Consider the following 24220-nt stretch of genomic DNA (forward strand, 5'->3'; position numbering starts at 1 on the left):
GACACATTCCTCTGGGTGTCAAATCCAGAGGAATTTATTCAGGGAGGAGCGAGCTGGGATGGCTGAAGGAAGGACAGGAGGGTTCCCTTACAGAGGACCTGCAGGTGGGACAGGGACACAGGAGCATTTCCTGAGTACCAGTGAAATGTGGCATCTGACACTTGAAAGTAATTCTAGTTCTGTTGAAATGCTGCCAAGATATTATTATCTAGACAGAAAAATGCTCTCAGGCTGCTATTTCCAGTGTATCTGTGGTCATTTCAATTGCAGATCTGGTTTTTAAAGCAAATCTGAAGTTGTTATTGTTGTTAGACATGTTTTCCTTGTACTTTTTAATAAGCTTTTAGAAGTTTTTAAAAGCTCAGCATCTTTAGGAGCTGTGGTGCTGCTAATCCGTGGGTGATCAGCCCATCTCCAGCTGCTGAGCACTGCAGGTCACCGTGGCCTGAGCTGACATCCCTGAGGGATGGAGCAGAATCACGGAATCATAGAGTCACAGAATTTATAAGGTTGAAAAAACCCTTGGTGATCATCAAATCCAGCTATTGACCCACACCACCACCATGTTCACCTCTAAACCTTGTCCCTAAGTGCCATATCTGCATTTTTGGAACACTTCCAGGGATGGTGACTCCATCGCTGCCCTTGGCAGGACTGGACAACCCTTTCTGTGTACAAATTTTCCCTGAACTCCAACCTGAACCTCCCCTGGTGCAGCTTGAGGCTGCTTGCTCTCATCCTGAGGAATCCAGCTGGGGCCTCTCCCCCCAGCCCCTTGCCCCACTCCTGAGCCTCTGGGCTCTTCCCTCTTCTCCTGGCCCAGCAGGGCTCTCCCCAGGACATCTGTCCTGTTCCACCTTGCACCAGGCAGGAGCAAAGAAGGAGCTGGGATTTCAACACAGGAACAATGAAATGAGGAGGACAATGCTCTCCCCCAAAGGCAGAGTGCAGGCACCAGGGAGGGCCAGACCTGGCCTGCCCTGCCTGCTGCAGGTTGGGATGATGGGCTGGGCTGGGCTGAGCTGGGCTGGGCTGGGCTGGAACGGCTGGGCTGGGCTGGGCTGGGCTGGGCTGGACTGGGCTGGGCTGGGCTGGGCTGGGCTGGGCTGGGCTGGGCTGGGCTGGGCTGGAAGGGCTGGGCTGGGCTGGGCTGGACTGGAAGGGCTGGGCTGGGCTGGGCTGGAAGGGCTGGGCTGGGCTGGGCTGGGCTGGGCTGGGCTGGGCTGGGCTGGACTGGAAGGGTTGGGCTGGACTGGAAGGGTTGGGCTGGAAGGGCTGGGCTGGGCTGGGCTGGACTGGGCTGGACTGGACTGGACTGGACTGGAAAGGCTGGGCTGGACTGGAAGGGTTGGGCTGGAAGGGTTGGGCTGGGCTGGGCTGGGCTGGGCTGGGCTGGGCTGGGCTGGGCTGGGCTGGGCTGGAAGCGTTGGGCTGGAAAGGCTGGGCTGGGCTGGGCTGGGCTGGACTGGACTGGACTGGAAAGGCTGGGCTGGACTGGAAGGGTTGGGCTGGGCTGGGCTGGGCTGGACTGGAAGGGTTGAGCTGGGCTGGGCTGGACTGGGCTGGGCTGAGCTGGGCTGGGCTGGGCTGGGCTGGACTGGGCTGGGCTGGGCTGGACTGGAAGGGTTGGGCTGGGCTGAGCTGGGCTGGACTGGACTGGACTGGACTGGACTGGACTGGACTGGGCTGGGCTGGGCTGGGCTGAGCTGCCCTGCCCTGCCCTGCCCTCCCCTGCCCTGCCCTGTGGGGGCTGCTCTGGTCCCAGCCCCAGGGACTCAGCTCCTGCTTTTCCTGCCCAGGGATGGTTTGGCCCCAGGAGCAGCAGAACCATGGACAGCTGCTCCCAGGGTGTGTGTGATCCCAAGTCAAAGATTCATCTTGTCACCGGAAAAATAATTTCATTGCCTGCCAGTGCCCACAGGGTGGTTTCTTGTTCTTGCATTAGTACGGAAAACTAACTGCAACATCCTTTCCACCTACACAGTATCAATCATTTAACAACTTCCTGTTCAATGTCCTTCCAAAAAATCACAGAGCCTCACTCTTCTATTACCTGGCCACACCTATTATGTTTCATTTAGGAGAGTTTGAGTGGATTAATGAGCGCCTACCATTTAGCTTTCTGCAGCATCAAAATGCTTTTCCTCTGATTTCACATCTCCTGCCTCTGTAATACCTTATTTACATTGCTGTGTGCACAGCAGATGTCCTCAGTGATGACTTGATCTTTCCTCCTCAATCTCTGTGTGCAGGATATGTCAAATTGTTGTATTTTTAAATGTAGATTATCTTGTACTTTCACAGATTGAATTTTGTGTTGCTAAGTTACCTATTTTTTCTAGTTTGAGGTTATTGTTTTAATTTTTTTTTTTCCGTTTGCCTGCCTTGTCCTCTTTCCTGATTGACCTACATAATCCTCTGTTATCAGCAGGTTTTTATGGCCTGCCCTTTACCAGGTCACCAGCACAGCCAGCAGTGCCAGCCCCTGCTCTGAGCTCACACTGGGATCTCCTCCCTGGAGCAGCAGCTCCTGTGTCTGGGTCCCCACCATGACTGCACTTTGTCCCACATCAATCCCACTGCTCACTCTGCTCTCAGGGTGCCCAGGGTGGGCATTGGGGTGGGCTCAGTGGTCCCTGTGGGCCACATCCAGCTCGGATATTCCGTGATTCCACAGCTCTTGGGTGGTTAATCACAGCAGTGTCTGACCCTGGAGTCTCCTTGTGGAACTGAGATCCAGATTTCCACCCTCACCTCCCCATCACCTGAGGTCACTCTGCTGCCCCAGCACAGCCCACGTTTCTCAGCCTCTCTGCCTGCTGGCAGCCTGGGCAGGACTTGCTGGCCATGGACTTCTCCCCTGGATGTAATGAGCTGTAGGAATGTGCATCATTTTGATTAAAAACCTCCCAGGCTCCCCCGGAGCAGAGCAGCCACAGCCACTGCTGCTCCTAATGCTGCCCCTCCGGGTGCCCAGAGCTCTGCAGAGCCTCAGTGCCCTGAGAACAGCCAGGCTGGATGTGCCCCCCCAGGCTGGGGAACACATCCAGGAGGGAGCATCCCCCCAGGCTGGGGGAACAGGGAGCATCCCCTCAGGGCTGGGGGACACATCCAGCAGGGAGCATCCCCTCAGGCTGGGGGGACAGGGAGCATCCCCTCGGGGCTGGGGGACACATCCAGCAGGGAGCATCCCCTCGGGTATCCCCTCAGGGCAGGGGGACAGAGAGCATCCCCTGTGGCATCCCCTCAGGGCTGGGGGGACAGAGAGCATCCCCTCGGGCATCCCGGCGGGGCAGGGCCCGGCGTGGCGCTCCCGGAGCAGTGATCAGGACCCGGCAGGGTCAGGAGCCAGATGGGCACAGCCCTTCCTCGGTGAGGATCACTTTCCCTGAAGGAGTAAATGCAGAAGGCTAAGAGACTGCGGAACCCAAATCCCAGATTAGCCAGCTGCCACACTGACCCAGTGCAGGAAAGGGCTGCTCTGCAGCTTCCCCAGCCTGAACGGGAGCTGTTGGTGTGAATGCTCCCCCAGTCCATGATGTAGCACATTTCACACCGCTGCTTTTCCTGATCATCTGCACATCTGAGGGGGACATTCCTGCAGAGGAGGGTTCCCCAAGAGGAGGCATCAGCCAGGAGAGGCCGCTTGGGAATGAGTCTCTTGGCCTCAGAGGTGAACTCCAGGAAGTCATTTTAGTGACCCAATGGAGAGTGCAAGCAGAGGCAGCTGTGGAAGTTCCTCTTTCCCCCCCTTTTTAATTTTTTTTTATTTTTTTGTTAGTCTTGGTAAAAGAAGGGTTATAGAGTTCTTGTGTTGAAAATAAGATTTTCCCAGAGAAATGCATCAGAGAATCCCAGAATGGTTTGGGTTGGAAGGGACCCCAAATCCCCCCCAGTGCCACCCCAGCCATGGCAGGGACACCTCACACTGTCCCAGGATGGTCCCAGCCCCAGTGTCCAGCCTGGCCTTGGGCACTGCCAGGGATCCAGGGGCAGCCCCAGCTGCTCTGGGCAGCTTGTTCAGCCCTGGGTGCTGGGACTGGGACTGTTCAAGTGAGGGTGAAGCAGCCTTTTCTGGCCCCGGGCTCTGGCTCTGCCAGGGTGCAAAGAGGCCTCACTCCCTCCTACTGATGCGTTCAGTGAAGCTGCAGGGCACAGCTATCTGCACACCAGGCAAGCTCTCTCCAAAGCTCCGTGCAGCAATTCAGCTCAAATCAGCTTTGAACAATCAGATTACAGCTGCAGAGTCCTCAGCCTGTGCAGGGGGTGTGTGCAGAGCCCTCCTGGCAGCGCTGCCCTGGCCAAGGGCACCTCCACGGGGTCACCTCCATGCCTGGGGGCCTGGGGGCTGTGCCTCCATACCCCCATGGGCACGGGCTTTGGCTCGTGCCACACCAGTGCTTCCCACTGCTCTGAGTTCTTTTCATGGGCCTGCAGCCTTTTCCTTCCCACCTGTTGCTCAGTCCCTCCTCTGGAACAGGAGCTTTGTTCTGCCAGCTTGGTCAGGGTTTCTGGCTCATCACCTGGGAGGACATTTTGCTTCTAGGGTTTTATTCATCTTTATTTATCTTCCAGGGGCTGCTTTTGTTATAAAATCCTTTTTATAAAGGATCTTTTCTGTAGAGTTGGAAATGTTTATTTAGCCAGTGCCTAAAGGGGCTCCAGGAGAGCTGGAGAGGGACTTTGGACAGGAACTGGAGGGACTGGAGAAGGGGAATGGCTCCCCCAGCCACGCTGGGGTGCTCCTGCTCTCCTCCTATAGCACTGTCTGTGTTTGTGTAGGGTGTTGTTGCTCTGTGTTTACTCTGGTGTTTCTCAGCCGAGTCAGTAACAGGGCAGAGGCGGGCTGGCATCAGGGAGGGGACTCCCAGCAAGTCTCACAAAAAGGTCATTTAAACCAGGGTAGTTAGTAATGAAAAATCAGGTTTGAAATAATCTGATCCTCAGTTTTCCAGGCTGCAGGAACAGCTTTTCACCAGAGCCTGATGGACATCTCCCAGCTGTTTGCGTTTGGGAGATTAATCTGCTTTCCATTCAAATTCTTGTCTGTTGCTGGGAAATGTCAGTTTTTATCTTGATTTAGAGCTGGGCACACACCTACTGAGAAGGAAAACACACTGTCAAATAGAAATGTAATTTTTGGATAGTCTGGGTCAGCCTAAAGAAAGGTTCCTACTCCCATCAGTGACTTGTTCTGCTGCCCAGTTCCTCACAGCTGAATTTAATGATGATGAATCAGTCTGGAAATTAACCTTAATTCTGAAACCCAAAGCACAGTGGTTTTGTTGCCACTGTTGAGTCTGTTATTTTTCAAGCTCATTTATAAATTGAATAAATCCAAGAACTGAAAATCTTTTGTAAGAGTGTAGCAATTAAATACTGCCTTTTCTATCCTCAAATCCAGCTGTGTTGTGTGTTGGTGCCGAAGAGGGTTGGAGAGGTAGCATTAAATAGTTATTTAGGGATGTTAATAACATGCTTAAAATGTTTCCATCAAGTGCTTTTGGATCGTGCGATGCCATCTGTGTTACAGTTGATTTAGTTAATTACACAGGCATGAATTCCTTGGGAGAGGGGATGGCATTGCTCTAACAGCTTGTTTGTGAGCAAGAGGAGGCAGTGACACGCTATTAAACTCGTGGAATTGGGTCTGAAATATATTCTTCACTAATAGCCCTCCCCAAATTACTGCTGCAGTTTAACAGATGATTTGCATGGGTGTGTTATTGGAGTTTATTGCAGAAACTCCAATGGATTTCTGTACCTTAAATATTGGGGGTTATCTGAGAAAAAGGAGAAATTGCTTCCCTACCTGGTCACCTGTTTTAATTAATTATTGCTCTTTCTGCAAATTAGCCCTAAGAGCTGTTCAATTAAGCAGGTGTCCTGCTGTAAAATGCACCTGCTGGGATTTACAGCAATTGTGTCTGCCAGTGCTGTGCTCAGAGACTGAGCAGGGACCCACAGGATCCCCCAGTGCAGCCCTGGCCCTGCCCAGACCCCCCAAAACCCCACCTGGGCACCCCTGGTAGTGCTGTCCAAAGGCTCCTGGAGCTCTGGCAGCCTCGGGGCTGTGCCCATTCCCTGGGCAGTGCCACTGGTTCATCCCAGTGCCTCTGGGCATTAACCTTGCCCCAAAATCCATCCCAAACCCTCCAGCACAGCGCCAGGTGTTCCCTATGAACCATAACTAGCTTCATAATTGGCACCCACCTATGGTTTGCACCTGAACCAAAACCCAAAAAACCTGTGTGAGGCTTATGCTGAGGAACCAGGGGGTGGGGATCCCATCCCTGGGTGTGGCACAAACAGGGAAAACTTCACACACAAGGGGAGGCTGCAAGTGTAGAGCTCACAAAGGACGTGATCCACCCACCAAGGAGTTAAAGCCAACAACGGTGGAAGGATTAATCTTTGAGGAAAAATCCAGGTCAGTGGGGATTTGACATGTGTCTGTTACAGCTGCTGCTGGAATCGATCTAATCCTCAGCAAAACTTTGGCTAGACTTCTATCTGCAGGGATGTCAGGCCTGGGGGGTGAGGGGTGGGATTTTTTTGAATTTAAAGCAGTTATTATTTTGTGAAAGATAAGTTTCAGAGCTTCCTTCACGCTGGGAAGCATTGGTTGGTTATTTATTTCCCTTCTGGAAATGGAGACTTGCTCTACAGCAAGTCTGTGGGTATCAGGGTGTGTTACCTTTGCAGTGTGGGGAGCCTGCAACTCCCTCAGTACAGCATGGACCAGTCAGATGGGCCTCTGTGGAGGTCTGGCTTGGGTCACGAAAAATAATTTTAAAAATTATTTTAAATTTAATATAATTTAAAAAAAAATAATTTTATCAAATTAGTCTCAATCTAAACAGCACAGAGAAAAAAATCCTCATAGGATGTCCAGGGAAGGGCATGGTGCTGGGAAGGGGTTGGAGCCCCAGGAGGGGCTGAGGGAGCCGGGCAGGGGCTGCAGAATCCCTGAGGGAGCCGGGCAGGGGCTGCAGAATCCCTGAGGGAGCCGGGCAGGGGCTGCAGAATCCCTGAGGGAGCCGGGCAGGGGCTGCAGAATCCCTGAGGGAGCTGGGCAGGGGCTGCAGAATCCCTGAGGGAGCTGGGCAGGGGCTGCAGAATCCCTGAGGGAGCCGGGCAGGGGCTGCAGAATCCCTGAAGGAGCCGGGCAGGGGCTGAGCCTGGAGCAAAGGAGGCTCAGGGGCCCTTGTGGCTCTGCACAGCTCCTGCCAGGAGGGCACAGCCGGGGGGGTCGGGCTCTGCTCCAGGGCACAGGGACAGGAGCAGAGGGAACGGCCTCAGGCTGGGCCTGGGCAGCTCAGGGTGGGCACAGCAGGAATTTCCCCATGGAAAGGGGGCTCAGGAAGTGCCCAGGGAGGGTTGCAGTGCCCATCCCTGCAGGTGGCACCTGGGGGTGGCCCTCAGAGCTGGGGACAGGGTGGGGATGGGCACAGCTTGGGCTGGGAGGGCTTTTCCAGCCCCAGGGATCCCTTGGTTGGATTCTGCCTGTGAATCCATGGGATCTGCATGGATCTGAAGGAAATGCACAACAGAGCCCTGTGTGCAGGACAGTTCCTGTCTCGGCCTGCTCACTCCCTTTCCCATGCAATTCCCAACAGGTTTCCTTCTCACCTTGCAGCTGAGTGAGTGATGCACGGGTTATATGGATATATGACAAATGTTTATATGGATACATGACAAATGTTTATATGGATAAAGGCCGAAAGCACAGCTCCAGCATGGGACACGATTGCATGGCTTAGCATGAAATTCCTTTGCAGAGGAAAACTCATTTTCTTGCATTTGGATCTCTAGGCTGGTGCAATCCTAAATGCAATGTGGACATTACTCATATGAAAAAGTGGGAACTCAACCATTACGTTTTCTATCATAGTATTTTGAGGTGCACCAGAGGCTCAAAAAGGTTTGTTTAAACTAATAAGTCAGAACAATTTGTCAAAAACAGAGAACACCAGTGCTCACAGGGCTGAGGCAGGCATTGGAAATGTTCCATATTTGTAAGAACAGTGCTCTGCTTTCAAATATTGGTACTTTGGGTAGGGATTAATTCACTTATTTTTAAGCATGGTGAAACATTCATTTCTGCAACTACTACCTAGAAAACACATTTCCCAATTAGTCTTGCTGTCTGAATTGCAAGTCAGGAGGCAAAGGGAGCGCTGAGCCCTGCTCAAGGCAGCTCTGATGCATTATTGATGCTGTTTTCAATATCAAACATGCCAGGAATCAGATGCATAATCTATTCTCCCAGCATCAGAAATATCATGACCTTTCTGTTCTATTAAGGTGGTGTGTCTGATAGCTGCCCCTTCTATGTAACTCATGGGAAGAATCAAGGCAGTGTCCCGGGGCAGGTGTCTGGTTTTCCAGGGAATGTGTCCATGCCCAGCACCGTGGGGAGGGGGAGCTGCTCTGTGCCCTGCAGGATGGGCCCTGCCGAGGGTCTGTGCTCAGGGACCTCCCCAGGGTCAGAGCAGAGCCTGGAGCAGCAGCTCTGTGTCCCCTCGGCCCGGGAGGAGCCATCTCCTGCCTGCTTCTGCCCAGGGAACCCTTCTGTGCCGTGTTTTGCTCCAGTATTTGGGATAAACATTGCCCTGTCCCAGCTGGCCCCCGTGCCAGGGCTGCTCCTGCTGCAGGGCCACGCTGGTGGGAGCACAAGCCCCCACTGTTGTGGCTCCAACAATGGCACTTGTGCCCCTGCACACTCACACAAGGTCGTGGCTGTCACTGGGAGCTGCCGTGCCCTGCTCAGCCCTGCTTCCATTCTCACCCTGGGAACAGCAACCAGCCAGTCCAGCTCTGCTGGGGCAGCTGCCAAGGCTGAGCTCTGCTGGCCCCAGCACCACACATATACACATATATATAAAATGTATAAATATATATATGTGTATATACATACACACCTGGCTGCAGCATCACACCTGGGCTCTGCCATCCTTCACCACATCCCCACTGCTGTGCAAGGGGAGGCTCCACCATCACCTCCTCAGGGCTGGACATTTGTGACATGGTCTAGTGGGCACAGTGCTCGCTCCTGGCCTGCCCTGTGCAGGGCCAGCAGCTGGAGTTCAATGAGCCAAGAGCTGCTTGGCATGAAGTGTGTCAATTCACACCGTTAAACCTTCGTAACATTTGAAAGAAAATAAAAAAGCTGCAACACCCCAAGTATCAGCATCTGTGCTCTACAAATTGACCTCAGACAGAATCCCCACCCAGCAAACTCTGCTCCCCAGTACCAGCTCCTGAGTTTTCTTTTCTGTGAGCACACAGATGTAAATTCTCACAGCCCTCATGTGTCAAAGGAATCCTGTCAGCAATTACTCTCTCAAATCCCTGTACCATTCAAATGATCATTTGTCTGCCATTCATGTGGAAGCAGTTCAAGCTTGTTGGTTGCTAACCTGGCTCACTCTGCCTCTGGAGGGAATCCTCTAAGAAAATAATTGTAATGTGCACAAAGGGCTCATTTGCTGCAGCAGGTACAGCTCTGTGCCTGTGGCTACAGGCTGCCCCATTTTTTATCAGTTAAGAAAGGGGTTTAAAATCTCCATTGGTGTGTTGTGTCTGCTTGCACAAAGCAGCAAGAATCTTAAATGCAAAGAACACGTACTCATGTTACCGATTTCTCAGGCAATATCTTTAAAATTGAATTCATTTCTATTTCTTTGCCCAATCAAACGTGTTTCTTTTTATAGAAATTTCCAGGCTACAAAGTCAGGCACCAGCCTGAGAAACAGCAGAACTGAGACTGTTTGTACCACCTTGGTTTGGACAATTAATATCAGGAGTGTTATTTTATTCTCCCGCTTGTTTCTCTAGGTCTCAGCCTCCCTCCTCCCCTCTGACCCAATGTCCTTCATGATTTCTCTGGCTCTCAGCAGCTCTGCCCTCCCAAACTCCAGCCCTCTCCCAGCCTTGTATCCCATTTTTGTACCCCCAGAGCCGCTGCCTCCCTTGGCTCTTTTCTCCCGGGTAGATTCAGGCTTTTGCTCCTAGAATCCAAACCAGGCTTTTTTTGCTATCACAGTGTTGTTGTGGAGGTTGGCTCTGTTGCTGCTTTGCTGCTGTAATTCATGGTTGCTCTCTCCTTGCAGGTGCCCTGCCCTGCTGAGCCTGGACAGGGCCAGGGACAGTGCCTCTGTGGTGGCTGGGCCATGAGGGACAGACCGAGGCACTGAGGGTCCCCAGCCAGGAGCATTGCTACCCACGTCAACAGGATTGCTTTGAAAAGGTTGGAAATAAGGTTTTCCCAAATATGAGCACGTTTTAACTGAGCTTTGTTGTATGGCCATCCTGTGGTTCCATGATTCTATGAAAACAGAATAGAAGTAAAATCTTCCCAGTGGTTGCTGCCTCTGAGCTGTGGCAGTGCCGGGGACTGGTGGGTGGATGTCCCTCCTGAATTCCACATCCCCTGCCCTGTGTGGGTTCCACATCCCCTGCCCTGTGTGGGTTCCACATCCCCTGCCCTGTGTGGGTTCCACATCCCCTGCCCTGTGTGGGTTCCACATCCCCTGCCCTGTGTGGGTTCCACATCCTCTGCACTGTCTGAATTCCACATCCCCTGCCCTGCGTGGGTTCCACATCCTCTGCACTGTCTGAATTCCCCATCCCCTGCCCTGCGTGGGTTCCCCATCCCCTGCCCTGCGTGGGTTCCCCATCCCCTGCCCTGTGTGTGTTCCCTCCTGCCCTGTGTGGGTTCCAGGACAATCACTGCCCAGCTGAAGGAGCAGGACCCTGCCTGGCAGGAGGGTGCAGCTGTGGGGGGACAGGCCCTGCTCCCAGGGAACAGGGGATGGGCCAAGAGGCTGCGGCAGAGGAGGTTCAGCTTGGATATTGGGTACAGGATGGGATGGGATCCCTGGAGGGATGTGAAGGCTGTGTGGATGTGGCACCTGGGCATGTGGGGCTTGGACTGAATGGTCTTAGAGGACTTTTCCACCACAGCAAAGCTGTGATTGCACACTCAGCCCAGGGAATGCAGCACCTCCAGCTGACCCTTCCACCTGAGCAAAGCCATGATTGCACACTCAGCTTGTGATTGCACACTCAGCTTGTGATTGCACACTCAGACCAAGGAAAAGCCATGATTACACTCTCAGCCTGTGGTTGCACACCCATCCCATGGTTGCACGCCCATCCCATGGTTGCACACCCATCCCATGGTTGCACGCCCATCCCATGGTTGCACATCCACCCCATGATTACACACCCATCCCGGGGATGCAGCCCCCAGCTGTTCCTGGGGCGTGCTGGTGGCTGTGTCCCTGGCAGGTGACAGCTGTCCCTCCCTGCAGGCCCCAGAAGATGTGAGCAGCGTGAGCAGCGAGGGCCTCCCTCAGCATGGCCAAGAGGGGCTCCAGCAGCCGCGCCAGGGGGGACAAGCCCGACGCCCTGGCCGCCCTGCAGGCTGCCAACGAGGAGCTGCGGGCCAAGCTCACCGACATCCAGATCGAGCTCCAGCAGGAGAAGAGCAAGGTGGGCAGCTTCCCTCCCTGTGCACGCCATTCCGTGTGTCCAGAGAGCTCAGCGGTGCCAGAATCCTCCCGGCTGCTTCTTCTCTTGCCCTTTTACGCTCATTTCTTTTGGGTTTTGCACTCAAGCTCCTCCAGACCGAGTGCTTACCCAGATATCCAGTGCTAAACCTCAGCTGTGCCCCCTGTGCTGATTCCCGGATTCCAAGGAGGCGCAGCTTCTCCCTCAGCCTTTGGGAGAGGGACAGCAATGGGGCTGGAGCCTCAGCTCTAAGAGCTTCCAGCTCCTGCCCTCAGATCATTTCTCAGCCAGAGCAGGAATGTTCATTTGCTTTTCCCCACTTCTCCAACTCAGCTTCCAATGATAGACTTTGGGGGTTTTCAGTTCCAGAATAGAAATATGTTACCATGCAGGGACAAAATGACAGTTTGCATTTTCCCATGAATTTGCATTAGGCATTTTAGACCATGAATCTGACACACAGGTATAATTAAACAGAACATCTGTTGATCCTTTTGCTGTGCAGCAGCATTTGCAGCTTTAAGGCTGAGGACTTTGTTTTCCTTGTCCCTGTCCTTCATAGCCACTTCTGGCCGTGGCTTCTCTAGAGTTTATGGCATGGTTTTAAATTGAAACATCGCTTGAGCCTTGTGTGGTCGGGTACAGTCAGTTTTTTCTGCTGAATAATTCATCACTTTAAAAAACCATCTGGTAAAATGCAGCTGTTTGGGGCTTCACAGGAGCTTGCACAGAGATTTTTGTGCCCTGCCTGTGCACGTGCAGGTTTGGCCTGCCTGCCTGAGTGGGCCAGAGTGATGGCCTTGGCATCTGGTTCTTCCCTTATTTTGGGGGTAATGTGCTGTGAGAGCTTCTGCAGAATAAAGTAAGGACTCAGAAAGTACTGACTGATTCCTGAATGTGTATTAAACATGAGCCTGCAGTGAAAGAAAGGTCTTTGCTACCACCAGTTTATAGGCACAGACATACCAGCACTGAGGTGTAATACTGTAAAGTCATCTGTACCATTTTTAAATAACATCATGATAAGTACTCATTGGTTGATTGAAAATACTATACTTTTTTGATTTTCCCTATAGGTCAGCAAGTTGGAAAGGGAGAAAAATCAGGAAGTGAAGCAGATCAAGGAGCACGAACAGCATAAAAGCACAGTGGTGGTCACAGAGCTCAAAGTCAAACTCCATGAAGACAAAATGAAAGAGCTCCAGGCTGTCCGAGAAACTCTTCTGAGGCAGCACGAAGCCGAGCTGCTCAGAGTGATCAAAATCAAGGACAATGAGATCCAGAGGCTGCAGACCCTGCTGAACGCCGTGCGGGACGGGGCCCCCGACAAGGTGAAGACGGTGCTGCTGAGCGAGGCCAAGGAGGAGGCCAAGAAGGGCTTCGAGGTGGAGAAAATCAAAATGCAGCAGGAGATCTCCGAGCTGAAGGGCGCCAAGAAGCAGGTGGAGGAGGCCCTGACGATGGTGATCCAAGCTGACAAAATGAAGGCAGCAGAGATCAGGAGCGTGTACCACCTGCACCAGGAGGAGATCACGCGCATCAAGAGGGAGTGCGAGCGCGAGATCCGCAGGCTGGTACGTGTCCCTCTCTGCTCTTCTGACCCGTGTCCTGGGGGAAATGGGCAGGGCTGGCCTCTCTGGGCGGGTGTGGGGACTCTGGGGCTCGCCCCAGCTCTGCTTACATTTACTAGCAGAAAGGGCAAAGTGGTTTTAAAAGTGTCAGAATGTTTTGTGAGAAACTTCTTCATCCGTATCAGAGCCTGTGGACGTCGTTCACGTTAAAGGCAGCAGGAAGAGCCCTCAGGCTCCTGGCTGGGAGGGGAATGCTACCACACTAATGTGTCTTGGGTTATGCCTCTGTTTCCTCACCAAGCCTTCCCTCCTGATCCACCTTGGTCCCTCCTTTCCCCTGCCTCTGGTGGTTCCCATGAACATCCCACCATCCCACAGCAAGGCTCACACAATCCCAAATGCTCCTTTTCTGCACCCCTGGGTGCTCCCCACGCAGCAGGGCAGGCAGGGGGAGTTCTCTCCATGCCCACCGTGGTGGTTTTCCCCAGGACAGGGCTGGCTCTGCTCCTGTGTGTCTCCCACCTGAGCAGGTGGCTGGGATCTCACCTGGCCCTGCTCACCTGGCCCTCAGGGGCCCTCTGTGTGTGGCTGCTCAGCCTGCCCCCACTAACCCAGCACCTGATCCTCAGCTGCAGCAGCTCCACTCTCAAAGGCAGCAGCTTCACCCCTGTGGCTTTGGAGATTTCCACTGGCCTGTGGGACCGGGCTGGGGAGGCTGGAGGGGTGGTGGTGCTTGGGAAAGGGGGAAATCCCTGTGGGAAGGAGGGAGGGTGGTCCCTGGCAGGGAAGGCTCTGCAGCAGAGCCTGGCAGGCCAGCAGCACCTGGAGGGGCTCAGGGGTTCACTGGTGCTGTCCCAGCCCCTGCCTTGACCCACACCCGAGCCCCTGAGGGTGCTGCCTTGCCTGGGGACACAGCCATGCCCTCAGGGTGTGTGTTTGGGTCTTGTCTCAGTATCTGTGTGGTGTCACCATCGTTCTGTGTCTGCCATGCTGCTTCACAGCCTCAGTGTCCCGGTACAGACCCATCCAGGTCTCGTCTAAGTCATTAGCCCTTAGCTGTTACCCAAACCCCAGATAAATTCACAATGCCCAGCCTGGCCCCAGATGAAAGGCTGGCAGTGTGACCAGGCTGCAGAGACCCCCGCAGGACCCCCTGCCCTGGGGATGCTGTACAGCCTCACCTGAGCCCTGACCCCCAAAGGGCCTGGCAGGGACTGACTGCCAGCACTGCAGTGTCCCCTGCCTTTATTTAGCCTCTCTTCTCTCAGACTTTAGGCTCTTAAGGATTTTCATAGATTATTTTATTTTTATGAAGAGGATATTGAAAATAATTTCCAACGAACTGCTCTATTGATGCTGTTCAAATATCCTGCAGTGTAAGTACATTGTCCTCTAACCATGCATCACTGGTGCATTGATTTCACACAGCACAGTGAATGGGGGGCTAATGCACATCCTAAATAAACTTGCTGCATCACGTGGAAAGTCCCCACTAATGGCCTTTAATGTAGAACCTGTTAAATAAACATGGTCTTAGTTACAGGGAACAGAGTGGTTCAGTGGGATGTTATCTAAACTGCCTGTGAAAATCAAACTTTTAAAAGTTCATGATTGAAAGAATCAGATTGGCTCACTGCACCAATGAAATGACCTGATGCCATGACTTCACCCTGATGCCATGACTTCACCCTGCTGCCATGATTTGCCCTGATGCCATGATTTACCCCGATGCCATGACTGTACCCTGATGCCATGATTTACCCCGATGCCATGACTGTACCCCGATGCCATGATTTACCCCGATGCCATGATTTACCCTGATGCCATGACTGTACCCTGATGCCATGACTGTACCCCGATGCCATGACTTCACACTGATGCCATGACTTCACACTGATGCCATGATTTGCCCTGATGCCATGATTTGCCCTGATGCCATGATTTGCCCTGATGCCATGACTTTACCCTGATGCCATGATTTGCCCTGATGCCATGACTGTACCCTGATGCCATGACTGTACCCTGGTGCCATGATTTTACCCTGGTGCCATGACTGTACCCTGATGCCATGATTTTACCCTGATGCCATGATTTTACCCTGATGCCATGATTTACCCTGATGCCATGATTTTACTCTGATGCCATGATTTTACCCTGATGCCATGATTTACCCCAATGCCATGACTGTACCCTGATGCCGTGATTTTACCCTGATGCCATGATTTTACCCTGATGCCATGACTTCACCAAGCCCCGAGTGCCTCCTGGGTGCAGCCAAGTGCTCTCAGCTCCATGGGCTCTACCTCAGTTATTTGGGTGGGAGCTGGTGGCTCCTGGCCCCTTGTGGGGAGAGCCCTGATGTCTGGGGTACAGGGCTGTGTGTGCAGTGCCCTGTGCAGAGAATCAGGGGCCCACTGACTCAGCTCCAGGGCATTTTCTGTGCTTGCAGTGACTGCAGGCTGTGACAGGAGCAGAGGGAACGGCCTCAGGCTGGGCCAGGGCAGCTCAGGGTGGGCACAGCAGGAATTTCCCCATGGAAAGGGGGCTCAGGAACTGCCCAGGGAGGGTTGCAGTGCCCATCCCTGCGGGTGGCACCTGGGGGTGGCACTCAGAGCTGGGGACAGCGTGGGGATGGGCACAGCTGGGACCCCAGGGTCTGTGGCTCTGGGTATTCTCACCCCCAGCTCCTCACTGCAGTCATTCCAGGGCCAGGGTGGATGCCAAAGGCTCCAGCCCGTTCCCATGGAGCAGGGCTGGCAGCTCCCAGCACTGCAGGCAGCACAGGGAAGGCAGCTGGGTGGGTTTGGGTGTGCCCAGGCTGCTCTGGCCCCAGTGCTGTGCTGGCTGCTGCTGTCTGTGCCTGCACAGGCTGGTTCAGCTGGCCCTGGCTCTCAGCCTCAGGGAGATGAAATCCCCCTGCAATGGTGATGAGTACGTGTGGCAACAGCCTCCTTTGGACAGAATGTCTTATTTTAGCCAACCGTCCTTAAATTTCAATTTGTGCATTCAAAACTGCCTGAAAATACTGCATGGCTGTGTTTAATGCCATTTGCACGGGCAGGAGCACTCCTGCTTAGTGTGTGCACAGCCAGGGCAGCAGCTTTCAGCCTGCAGTGTTCCCCAAGCCTTGGTGCTTGCCAAGTGGGCACCAAAATTCAGTGTGGAAAAGAGCATTTAAACTTTAATTAACTCTGGGTTGGTCGGGAGGGAAAAGTTCTACACAGCCATGGCCACTGCAGCCTCCTCAGTCCCATCTCCTTTATCAGGGGACTGAGAAATCAGAAAAACTGAGGAAATGGGATTTGCTGGAGCCTGGGGAGTGCTTAATTTCAATCTAGACAAACTTTAGTTGATTATGAGTAGCAAAAGCTTTAATACCCTGTGCCAATCCCCCTGTGAGACCTCTGGACATGGAGAGCTTCACACCTCCCTCATGGCAGTGCCACCCCAAGCCAAAGAGGGGATCAAGGTTCCAAGCACCATTCTGAGCCTCTCTGCTCTCAGAGACCCTGGGCTCTGTCAGGCTCTGCTGAATTAGTGAAGATGTCTGGTGTAAAGGGTAGAAAGCTGATTTTTAAGTATTGATTTTATTGGTGATTGATTTAGCCTTTACCCTCTGCGTTTGATTCCCTGGTGTGTTGAGATCCCCCATACCTGGGGTTATAAAGGTGATGCAGCACCTGAAAGGCAGACACATGTTCAAGGTGAATTGTTCCTTCTCCTTCTTCCACCTGTGGATTTTTAATCATTTGTGGTTTGACCCTCATTTACCACTTTTTTTTTTTCCAACTAAACCTGGGCTGAAGGATTTTGTTGTATGTAAAAGCCAGACAGCATTACTCCTACGCTGAGGAGGGTCAGGAAACCTCCTCATTCTGAGGGGTTCCTTCCACCTCTCTCAGGCCAGCTTTTAACAACATTTTTCTCTGGACCTAAAGTTAATATTTCCTGGGCTGTAACCACACTGTTGTGCTGCCAGAGCACACCCAACACAGGGCTTGGGCTGGGGGCCTCTGGGAGAGCTTTAGGGGGGTTTGTGCCTCCAGCAGGAGCTCTGCACAGCCCCTGCTCCGTTCCTGGCTTCCCCAATGGCACTGATGGCTACACTCAGCACCAGGCTGAGCTCCAGCTCCCTCCCAGCCCAAACCTTCGGGGGCCCTGTGCTGCTGCTGGGTGCCAGGACAGGCAGGCAGCGGGGCTGGCTCTGCACAGGGAGGGGAACGAGCAGGGTCTGTGTGTGTGCCCTGTGCCCTTCTCCCAGGGCTGGCTCACCCAGGGCCACCCCATCCCCTCCTGCCTGGGCAGCTCATCTGCCAGGTCCCAGCACCCTGGCAGCCCCATCGAGGCTGGGACAGCTCTCCTGACACGTCCTGATGCCAGCTCAGTGCCTGCCATGCACAGGGATCCTCCTCTGTGCCCTCTGCCTGGGGGGATGCCTTTGATCCCAGGTGCTTCAAAGGCCATTTTTGACAGCATCTGTCAGCTTGCAGGGGCCCCAGGAAGATTGCAGGGACAGATGCCCCAGCCAGGACCCTCAGCCTGGGTTGGAACAGGATGGCAATAGTAACTTTAATAACAGAGCCAGGGCTCAAAGCCTGGAGCTGCAGGAGCAGCGAGGAGCAGCACATCTCCCTGAGCACAGCTGCTGCTCTGTAATTGGCACCAGCTGTGCTGGGGCTGCCTCCAGTGAGCAGACACATACATATTCATCAGTATTCCTGCAGCTCTGAGCGCAGCAGGCGCCTGCAGGTGCCTGGGTGGGTGCGTGGTGGGTGGGTGCTCCGGCACTGCCGCCCCTTCCCCGCTGCAGAGCGCCAGGGTGGGAGCAGGGACAGGAGCCAGAGGCTGGTCCAGCCCAGCAGAGCCCAGCATGAGGCCAGGCTGGCCCTGCCCGAGGGCAGCGTGCCCATGGACCTGCACCAGTGCCAGTGAGTTCTGGGGACCCCTTGCCCTGCCCTCCCTTCCTCTCCCCCTGTGCTGAGGCACACCTTTCCCTCCCAGCTGTGCTCTTTCCACTGTCTCTGTCTGTCAGTGGCTGCAGCCACCAAACTTGGGCATGTGTCATGGATGGGAATTTACTCAGGTGGAGGAAGATGTCAATGCTGAGGTTTGCTTGTGGTCTACGAAGGTTTTGTTTAGGGTTTTTTTTTTTTTCTGGAAAACAAGCCATTAGTGGAATGCTGTGAAATGTTTCGTGTTTTCTCATCTCTTTGTTCCTCCCAATTTCATGTGTTGCCTTTGTTGTAATATGTCTTTGTTTCCATATGAATAAGAATTAACTACCCAATATTCTGCTTATTTTAAACAAATAATCATTTGATGATGTGTTATCTTTTCACCTGTGCATCCATTTCGATTTCTCCTCATTAGGCATTTAGCAGAAAGACCTCAGGTGCTCTGGAAGTACCTGTGTCTTTGTTTCATTCTAAGTCAGCAGAGGCTGCCTTCACTGACATTGTTGAAAGGGTGGTTAGTCAATGGCACCCAAAATCCCTTTCATTTGCTCCATTTTGCTTTCCTGGTGCCTGGGTGACCTGCCAGCACCTGCCCTGGGTGAGCTACATTGCAATTACTGCAAACCAAGTCCCTGGAGTGCCTGTTGGTTGCCTGTGTCATTTCTTTCCAGGTTTACAGACAAAGCAGAGATAAAAGTATTATCACAGCTCTTAGAAGGCAAAATGTTCTTATTTGAAGCAGGCCAGGTTTAAAAACTGACCATTGAAATTAAATGTCTGAAATCTCAAAAACTGAAGGCAAAAATCTTGCGTTTCTGGAGTCTGAAAGCAGCCTGAGGGATGGGTGTGATTTCTGTGGAACCTTGGGCTGTGACTGGGGGCTCCAGCGTGGGCAGCACCCCAGCCAAGCTGGGCTGGGATCAGGGATTCCCTCACTGGGCTGGGATCAGGGATTCCTTCACTGGGCTGGGATCAGGGATTCCCTCACTGGGCTGGGATCAGGGATTCCTTCACTGGCAGGACCCAGCCACCCTGGTGAACTCCTGGCGGACCCCAGGAGTCGGATCCTGGCTGATCCCATGGGATGTGCGCAGCCCCTTGGCACAGGCAAACAGGGAAGGGGAGCATTAGAGGTCACTGGGTGTTTGTCATTTAAGCACTTCATTATTTTGCATAATCTTTATTCTGTGTAAGTAAAACCTCTGATGGAAAAGGAATAGCTCACAAGGAAGATATTTGGGAAAAAAAATTAAAAATTCATATTTCTTCTAGGAATTTTGAAAATGTAAAGGATACTGAGGTTTCAAAATTTTTCTTTAAAAATTATTAATCCACATTTTCTAGAGGTGGCATCTAAGCAAAATGCTGCAGAATCATTAAAGTGTTTGAATGAAGCAATCCAAGTGTGATGCGAATGTTTAATTTTGTTTAAGATATTCTGAAGTGGTGACAGGATTTCAGGCTGTTCCCAGTATTTCACTGCCAGCTGCCTGCTGAAGGAGGGGTTTCCTGCTGGGTGGCCCTGGAGAGGGGCAGCGCTGTGCACGCTGCTCACTGTCACTGTGGTGGCAGGGCAGTGGTGCTGTGCCACCCTGGGGTGCTCACTGTCACTGTGGGTAGCAGGGCAGCCGTGCTGTGCCACCCTGGGGTGCTCACTGTCACTGTCACTGTGGGTAGCAGGGCAGCCGTGCTGTGCCACCCTGGGGTGCTCACTGTCACTGTGGTGGCAGGGCAGTGGTGCTGTGCCACCCTGGGGTGCTCACTGTCACTGTGGTGGCAGGGCAGCCATGCTATGCCACCCTGGGGTGCTCACTGTCACTGTGGTGGCAGGGCAGCCATGCTATGCCACCCTGGGGTGCTCACTGTCACTGTGGTGGCAGGGCAGCTGTGCTGTGCCACCCTGGGGTGCTCGGGGACTGCCGAGCCCTGTGTGACTGTGTTCTGTTCTCCTTATAGATGGAGGAGATTAAGTTTAAGGACAGAGCAGTCTTCGTGCTGGAGAGAGAGTTAGGGGTGCGAGCCGGGCATGCTCAGAGACTGCAGCTCCAAAAGGAGGCTTTAGATGAACAACTGTCCCAGCTCAAAGAGTCTGACCGGCATCTGAGCAGCCCCAAGCGGGAACTTCCTTATGCAAGTGGTGCAGGAGACGCTTCAGATCATTCGGGAAGCCCCGTAAGCACTTCCACGTGGTTTCACCTAAACGAGCGACCAAATGAGTGGCAGAATCTTGATGAGTGCACCCTGGAGCAAGAGCTGTCCCATGGCTGTGCAGGGTTCCTGAGGCACCTGCTCATGCTCTGGCTTTTGTGTGCCCAAAGCCTTGAGATTTCCAATCAAACCTTGCCATGGGAGAGCTTTTGCTTTCTGTTGTTTTGTTTCCCGGTCGGTTTGGTTTGGTTTGGTTTTGTCAGCAGGGTGGAATTGCTCTGTTCTTTCTCTCCTTTTCCTCACTGTGCCATGCTCAGCCACCCGCCTTAGTTTGACAGTTTGACACGACTCTGCCAACAAACGATGCAAATGCATTCCTCACCAAGTGCTGTTTGTGTGCGAGCTCTCGGAGGCGCGGGCTGGGGCTTGGGGAGCAGATGTACGAGGCCAGTTCCAGAGGGATGGAGGCAGTGCAGGGCAGCATGGACCCCTGCACCCCCAGGGCAGCCCTGCACTGCTGGTCACTGCCAGCAGGACACAAAGTGAACCAAACACCTCCTGACCTATCCTCTGCTGTTTATCCTCTGTAATAGCCAGAGCATTGGATTGGAATCAGCCCTCCGCAGTGGCTTTTGCAGTGTAACTCTGGCACCTCCCTGCTGGGGCCCCCTTTGCCCAGAAGAGCCCTCGGGTAACTGCCCTCGTGCCTCTGACGTGTGCAGGTCGTCCTCATTGCTGATCCTCATCAAGATTTCTTTTGCGACAGCCTCGATTGTCTCAGTACAAGTGTAAAACTTATACCTGAGCAAACCAATCTGTTTTATTCTTTGGCCCAAGCCTCTCCTGCACCTGTTGAATGAGGAACCCTAGACCTCCCAAAAGTGCTACCAGTACTTTTTCGTGGGCACTAATTTGCCTCTCTCTAGTTGTACTCAACTTCTGCCAAAGACCAGAACAAGTCTTAGAGAAGGGGGAAAGTCTGTCACGTTTGTCAGTAGCTGTAACTCCTCTGATTCTGAACGAGAACACATCTACCTATATCTCTATTCATTTCTAATTTGATTGAAGCATTTTCACTCAGACAAAGTGCTACCCCTGTAGCCTTACGAGTGACCCTTTAGGACCCCATAAGGGCCACAGCTTTCTGGAAGAAGAGCTTATTCAATGCACAATTGCATGGATTTTCCCCATTCAGTAATTCAGTAATTTTAATACCAGTTTCTTATGATCAAGTCCTCAGAGTGGGCGATGTGTCTGAAGCTCTCAGTTCAACAGTGGCATCATTGGAACACGGCCTTCAGTTTTGATATTTTCTGTTGTTTCCAAGTTTACCATTTGTAAACTTTGTGTTTGCACATTTGTATTGTCACATTTGTGACCTTGTATTTGCATATGCATATACGCATACATATGCATATACACACCTCTGCATTTGCATTTTTTGTTACATTTCCACTCCTGACTTTCTGTTGGTCTCACCCTGCAGCTTTCCATGGTCACTTGGGTTCCACGGGTTACACTCTACGCGATAACATTTTAAAATGTCTGCATTTGGGATAAGGAAAAGTTTGAGCTTTGCCAATGTGCTCTTGCGTGCACACTTATGAACAGTTATTTGCAGTTGATCTTTGTTTTAGGAACAGCAGTTGGATGAAAAGGACGCGCGGCGCTTCCAGCTGAAAATCGCGGAGCTGAGCGGGATCATCCGCAAGCTGGAGGACAGGAACGCGCTGCTGTCGGAGGAGAGGAACGAGCTGGTGAGTGCAGCAGGGCCAGGCCTGGGGACGTGTGCCCGGCCCCAGGAACACCCGGGGTTGCTCCTGTGCTGCCTGGAAATGAGGGGCTCCTCCTCCTGCCTCCTGCTCAGCTCGCGGCTTGGGCTGGGCCACGCCACTCCCCTCTTGGCTTGTGCAGCAATGGATTTTTAACATGGCATTAGCTCGAATTATATTTATTTCTTTTTAAAAATAAGTACATTCCCCACATTGAACGTTTGCTACACAGGCAGAATATCTCATTGTAGCCACAGCTCTCTTCACAGAGAGCAGCAGGCACAACTTTCCCAAGGATTTCTCCAAAGGAAAGGCAGTGAGAAACCTCAGAGAAAATAACTCTCATCTCTACTTGCTGCTCCTGTTATTTGACACATGTGGAATGTGTTATGGAGATTGTTTACCAAAAGTGACTTGTGAATTGCACTCTGGTGATGGTTGTTTAGATCAATTAGCCAGTTAGGTCAAAGCTGTGTTGTGACTGTCTGGAGACACTCATGAGTTTTTCTTTAGTATCTTTTCAGTATAGTTTTAATATATAGTATTAGTATAATATAATATAGCTTAATAAAGCATTTGTTCAGCCTTCTAGAGTCATTGGAGTCAAAGCAGATTATTCCCGCATCAGGGGCTCCCTACAACGATATCTTCTAATGTGGGAATGCTCTCTTCCCAATGGAAAATCCCAAGTTTTTATCAGTTCTGCTTTGCATCAGGAGAAAAAACTTCTAGTGTGATAGTTACAGAAAGTAGTTAATATGTTTAATGAAAAATCTCCAGAAGTGTCATTTTTCTCTTTATCTTTTAGTTGAAACGTCTCAGAGAAGCAGAAAGTCAGTATAAGCCCATTTTGGACAAAAACAAACGCCTCAGTAGGAAGAATGAGGAGTTGTCACATGCCTTACGTCGAATGGAAAATAAACTGAAATTTGTGACGCAGGAAAACATTGCCATGGTGAGTGCCTGTGCTCCTGGGAGAACGGGGGACGTTGGGGCTGAGGGAGTCAGGCACTGGCCCGCCCTTGCAGGTTCCATGGGAAACTTCCATCCTGGCCCTTCCAACCCAAACTCACCTGGCATTCTATGGCTCACCTTCAACTTTCCTGCCAGGATCACCCCACAGTCCCTGGGGAATCTGCCCCTGTGACCCTGCCCCTCTTCCAGCTGGAGGAGCAGCACCCTCTGGCACATTTGGAGCCCGGACGTGAGGCTCAGCAGAAAGGGAGCAGGAGAGCTGCCAGGGCAACCATTAGAGAGATGTTTTCTACTTGCTGTAAAGGGAAGGGCCAGACAAGTCCCTGGCAAAGCCTCCTGATCATTTCCTCCTCTGCCCTGCGGTTTTTGCATTCTAGAGGCAAAGAAGTGGAGCAATAAGGAGACCAAGCTCCCTAAATGACCTTGACCACAGCCAGGAAGAAAGGGAAGTGGATTTCCTGAGACTACAAGTTATTGAGCAGCAGAACATCATTGATGAGCTCTCCAAGGTAAGATGGGAGGCCGCTGTTCTCACGTGAGAGTGCCCAAGGGCAGAGCAGAGGAAGTCCAAGGAAGGGGTGCCTGAGGTTCTGGGAGCTGGTGGGCACAGTGGGCAGCAGGGGAACCTGGCAGGCGTTTCTGTGCTTAGTAGTAATAGAAATTATCTGTGGTGTGGTATCTGGGAAAACCCTTTCAATCTGCATTGGCCTGGCCTGATAGAACCACATCCTTGCATGTGCTGGTGGCCAGATCTGGGAGGGAAACTGTCCGAGCTCCTTCAGCTGGACACACACCAGGGCTGAAGATTCCTGTGTAGGAGGAGGGAGGGGTTCTGCAGCCCTGGGCTTGGGGTTTGCTTCCTTCTTAACATGTTCTCTGTCCTTGGAAACAGAAAACACCAAAATCACCACACTCTTCTAGAAAATAACTTTTGTTTCTTCCCTTTCTTTTTAAGCCTGTCCAGTTACTGACATTATTTCATTCTGTTTCATTAGACCCTTGAGACTGCTGGCTATGTGAAGAGTGTCATGGTAAGAGTGACATTAGCTTCCTCCTCATCTATATGCTTTAAATTGCTGTTCATGGAAAGCAGGCAGGGTACAATAATATTTATTCTCCCTTCCATCTGTGTTCAGCAGTGAGCTGACCCAGGGGGTTTCCTCAGAGCAGATATTTTATCAGCAGTTGTTCACCAGAGAAAAGCACAGTGATGGTGGGGAGGAAAGCTTTAATCCTGTCCTGATGGCCAAGGGCAAGTGTCCCCATCTCCAGGGCAGCTCTG

At 52.3% G+C, this 24220-nt stretch overlaps 1 protein-coding gene across 1 annotated transcript in view; it reads left to right on the forward strand.

Moving 5' to 3' along the window:
• The window catches only part of JAKMIP3 (Janus kinase and microtubule interacting protein 3), a 54568-nt gene that overhangs the window by 3134 nt on the left and 27214 nt on the right, over positions 1-24220 (forward strand). Inside the window, 8 exon segments of the mRNA XM_071446464.1 lie at positions 10116-10252; positions 11319-11499; positions 12594-13091; positions 20000-20215; positions 21829-21948; positions 22772-22918; positions 23316-23447; positions 23934-23969. Of these exon segments, the coding sequence (XP_071302565.1) occupies positions 11365-11499; positions 12594-13091; positions 20000-20215; positions 21829-21948; positions 22772-22918; positions 23316-23447; positions 23934-23969 (1284 nt within the window). The 5' untranslated portion in view covers positions 10116-10252; positions 11319-11364.

Source organism: Agelaius tricolor, unplaced genomic scaffold, assembly GCF_023055355.1.
Source record: "Agelaius tricolor isolate 1412-34295 unplaced genomic scaffold, bAgeTri1.0.p SCAF_22, whole genome shotgun sequence".
Taxonomy (NCBI): Eukaryota; Metazoa; Chordata; class Aves; order Passeriformes; family Icteridae; genus Agelaius; species Agelaius tricolor.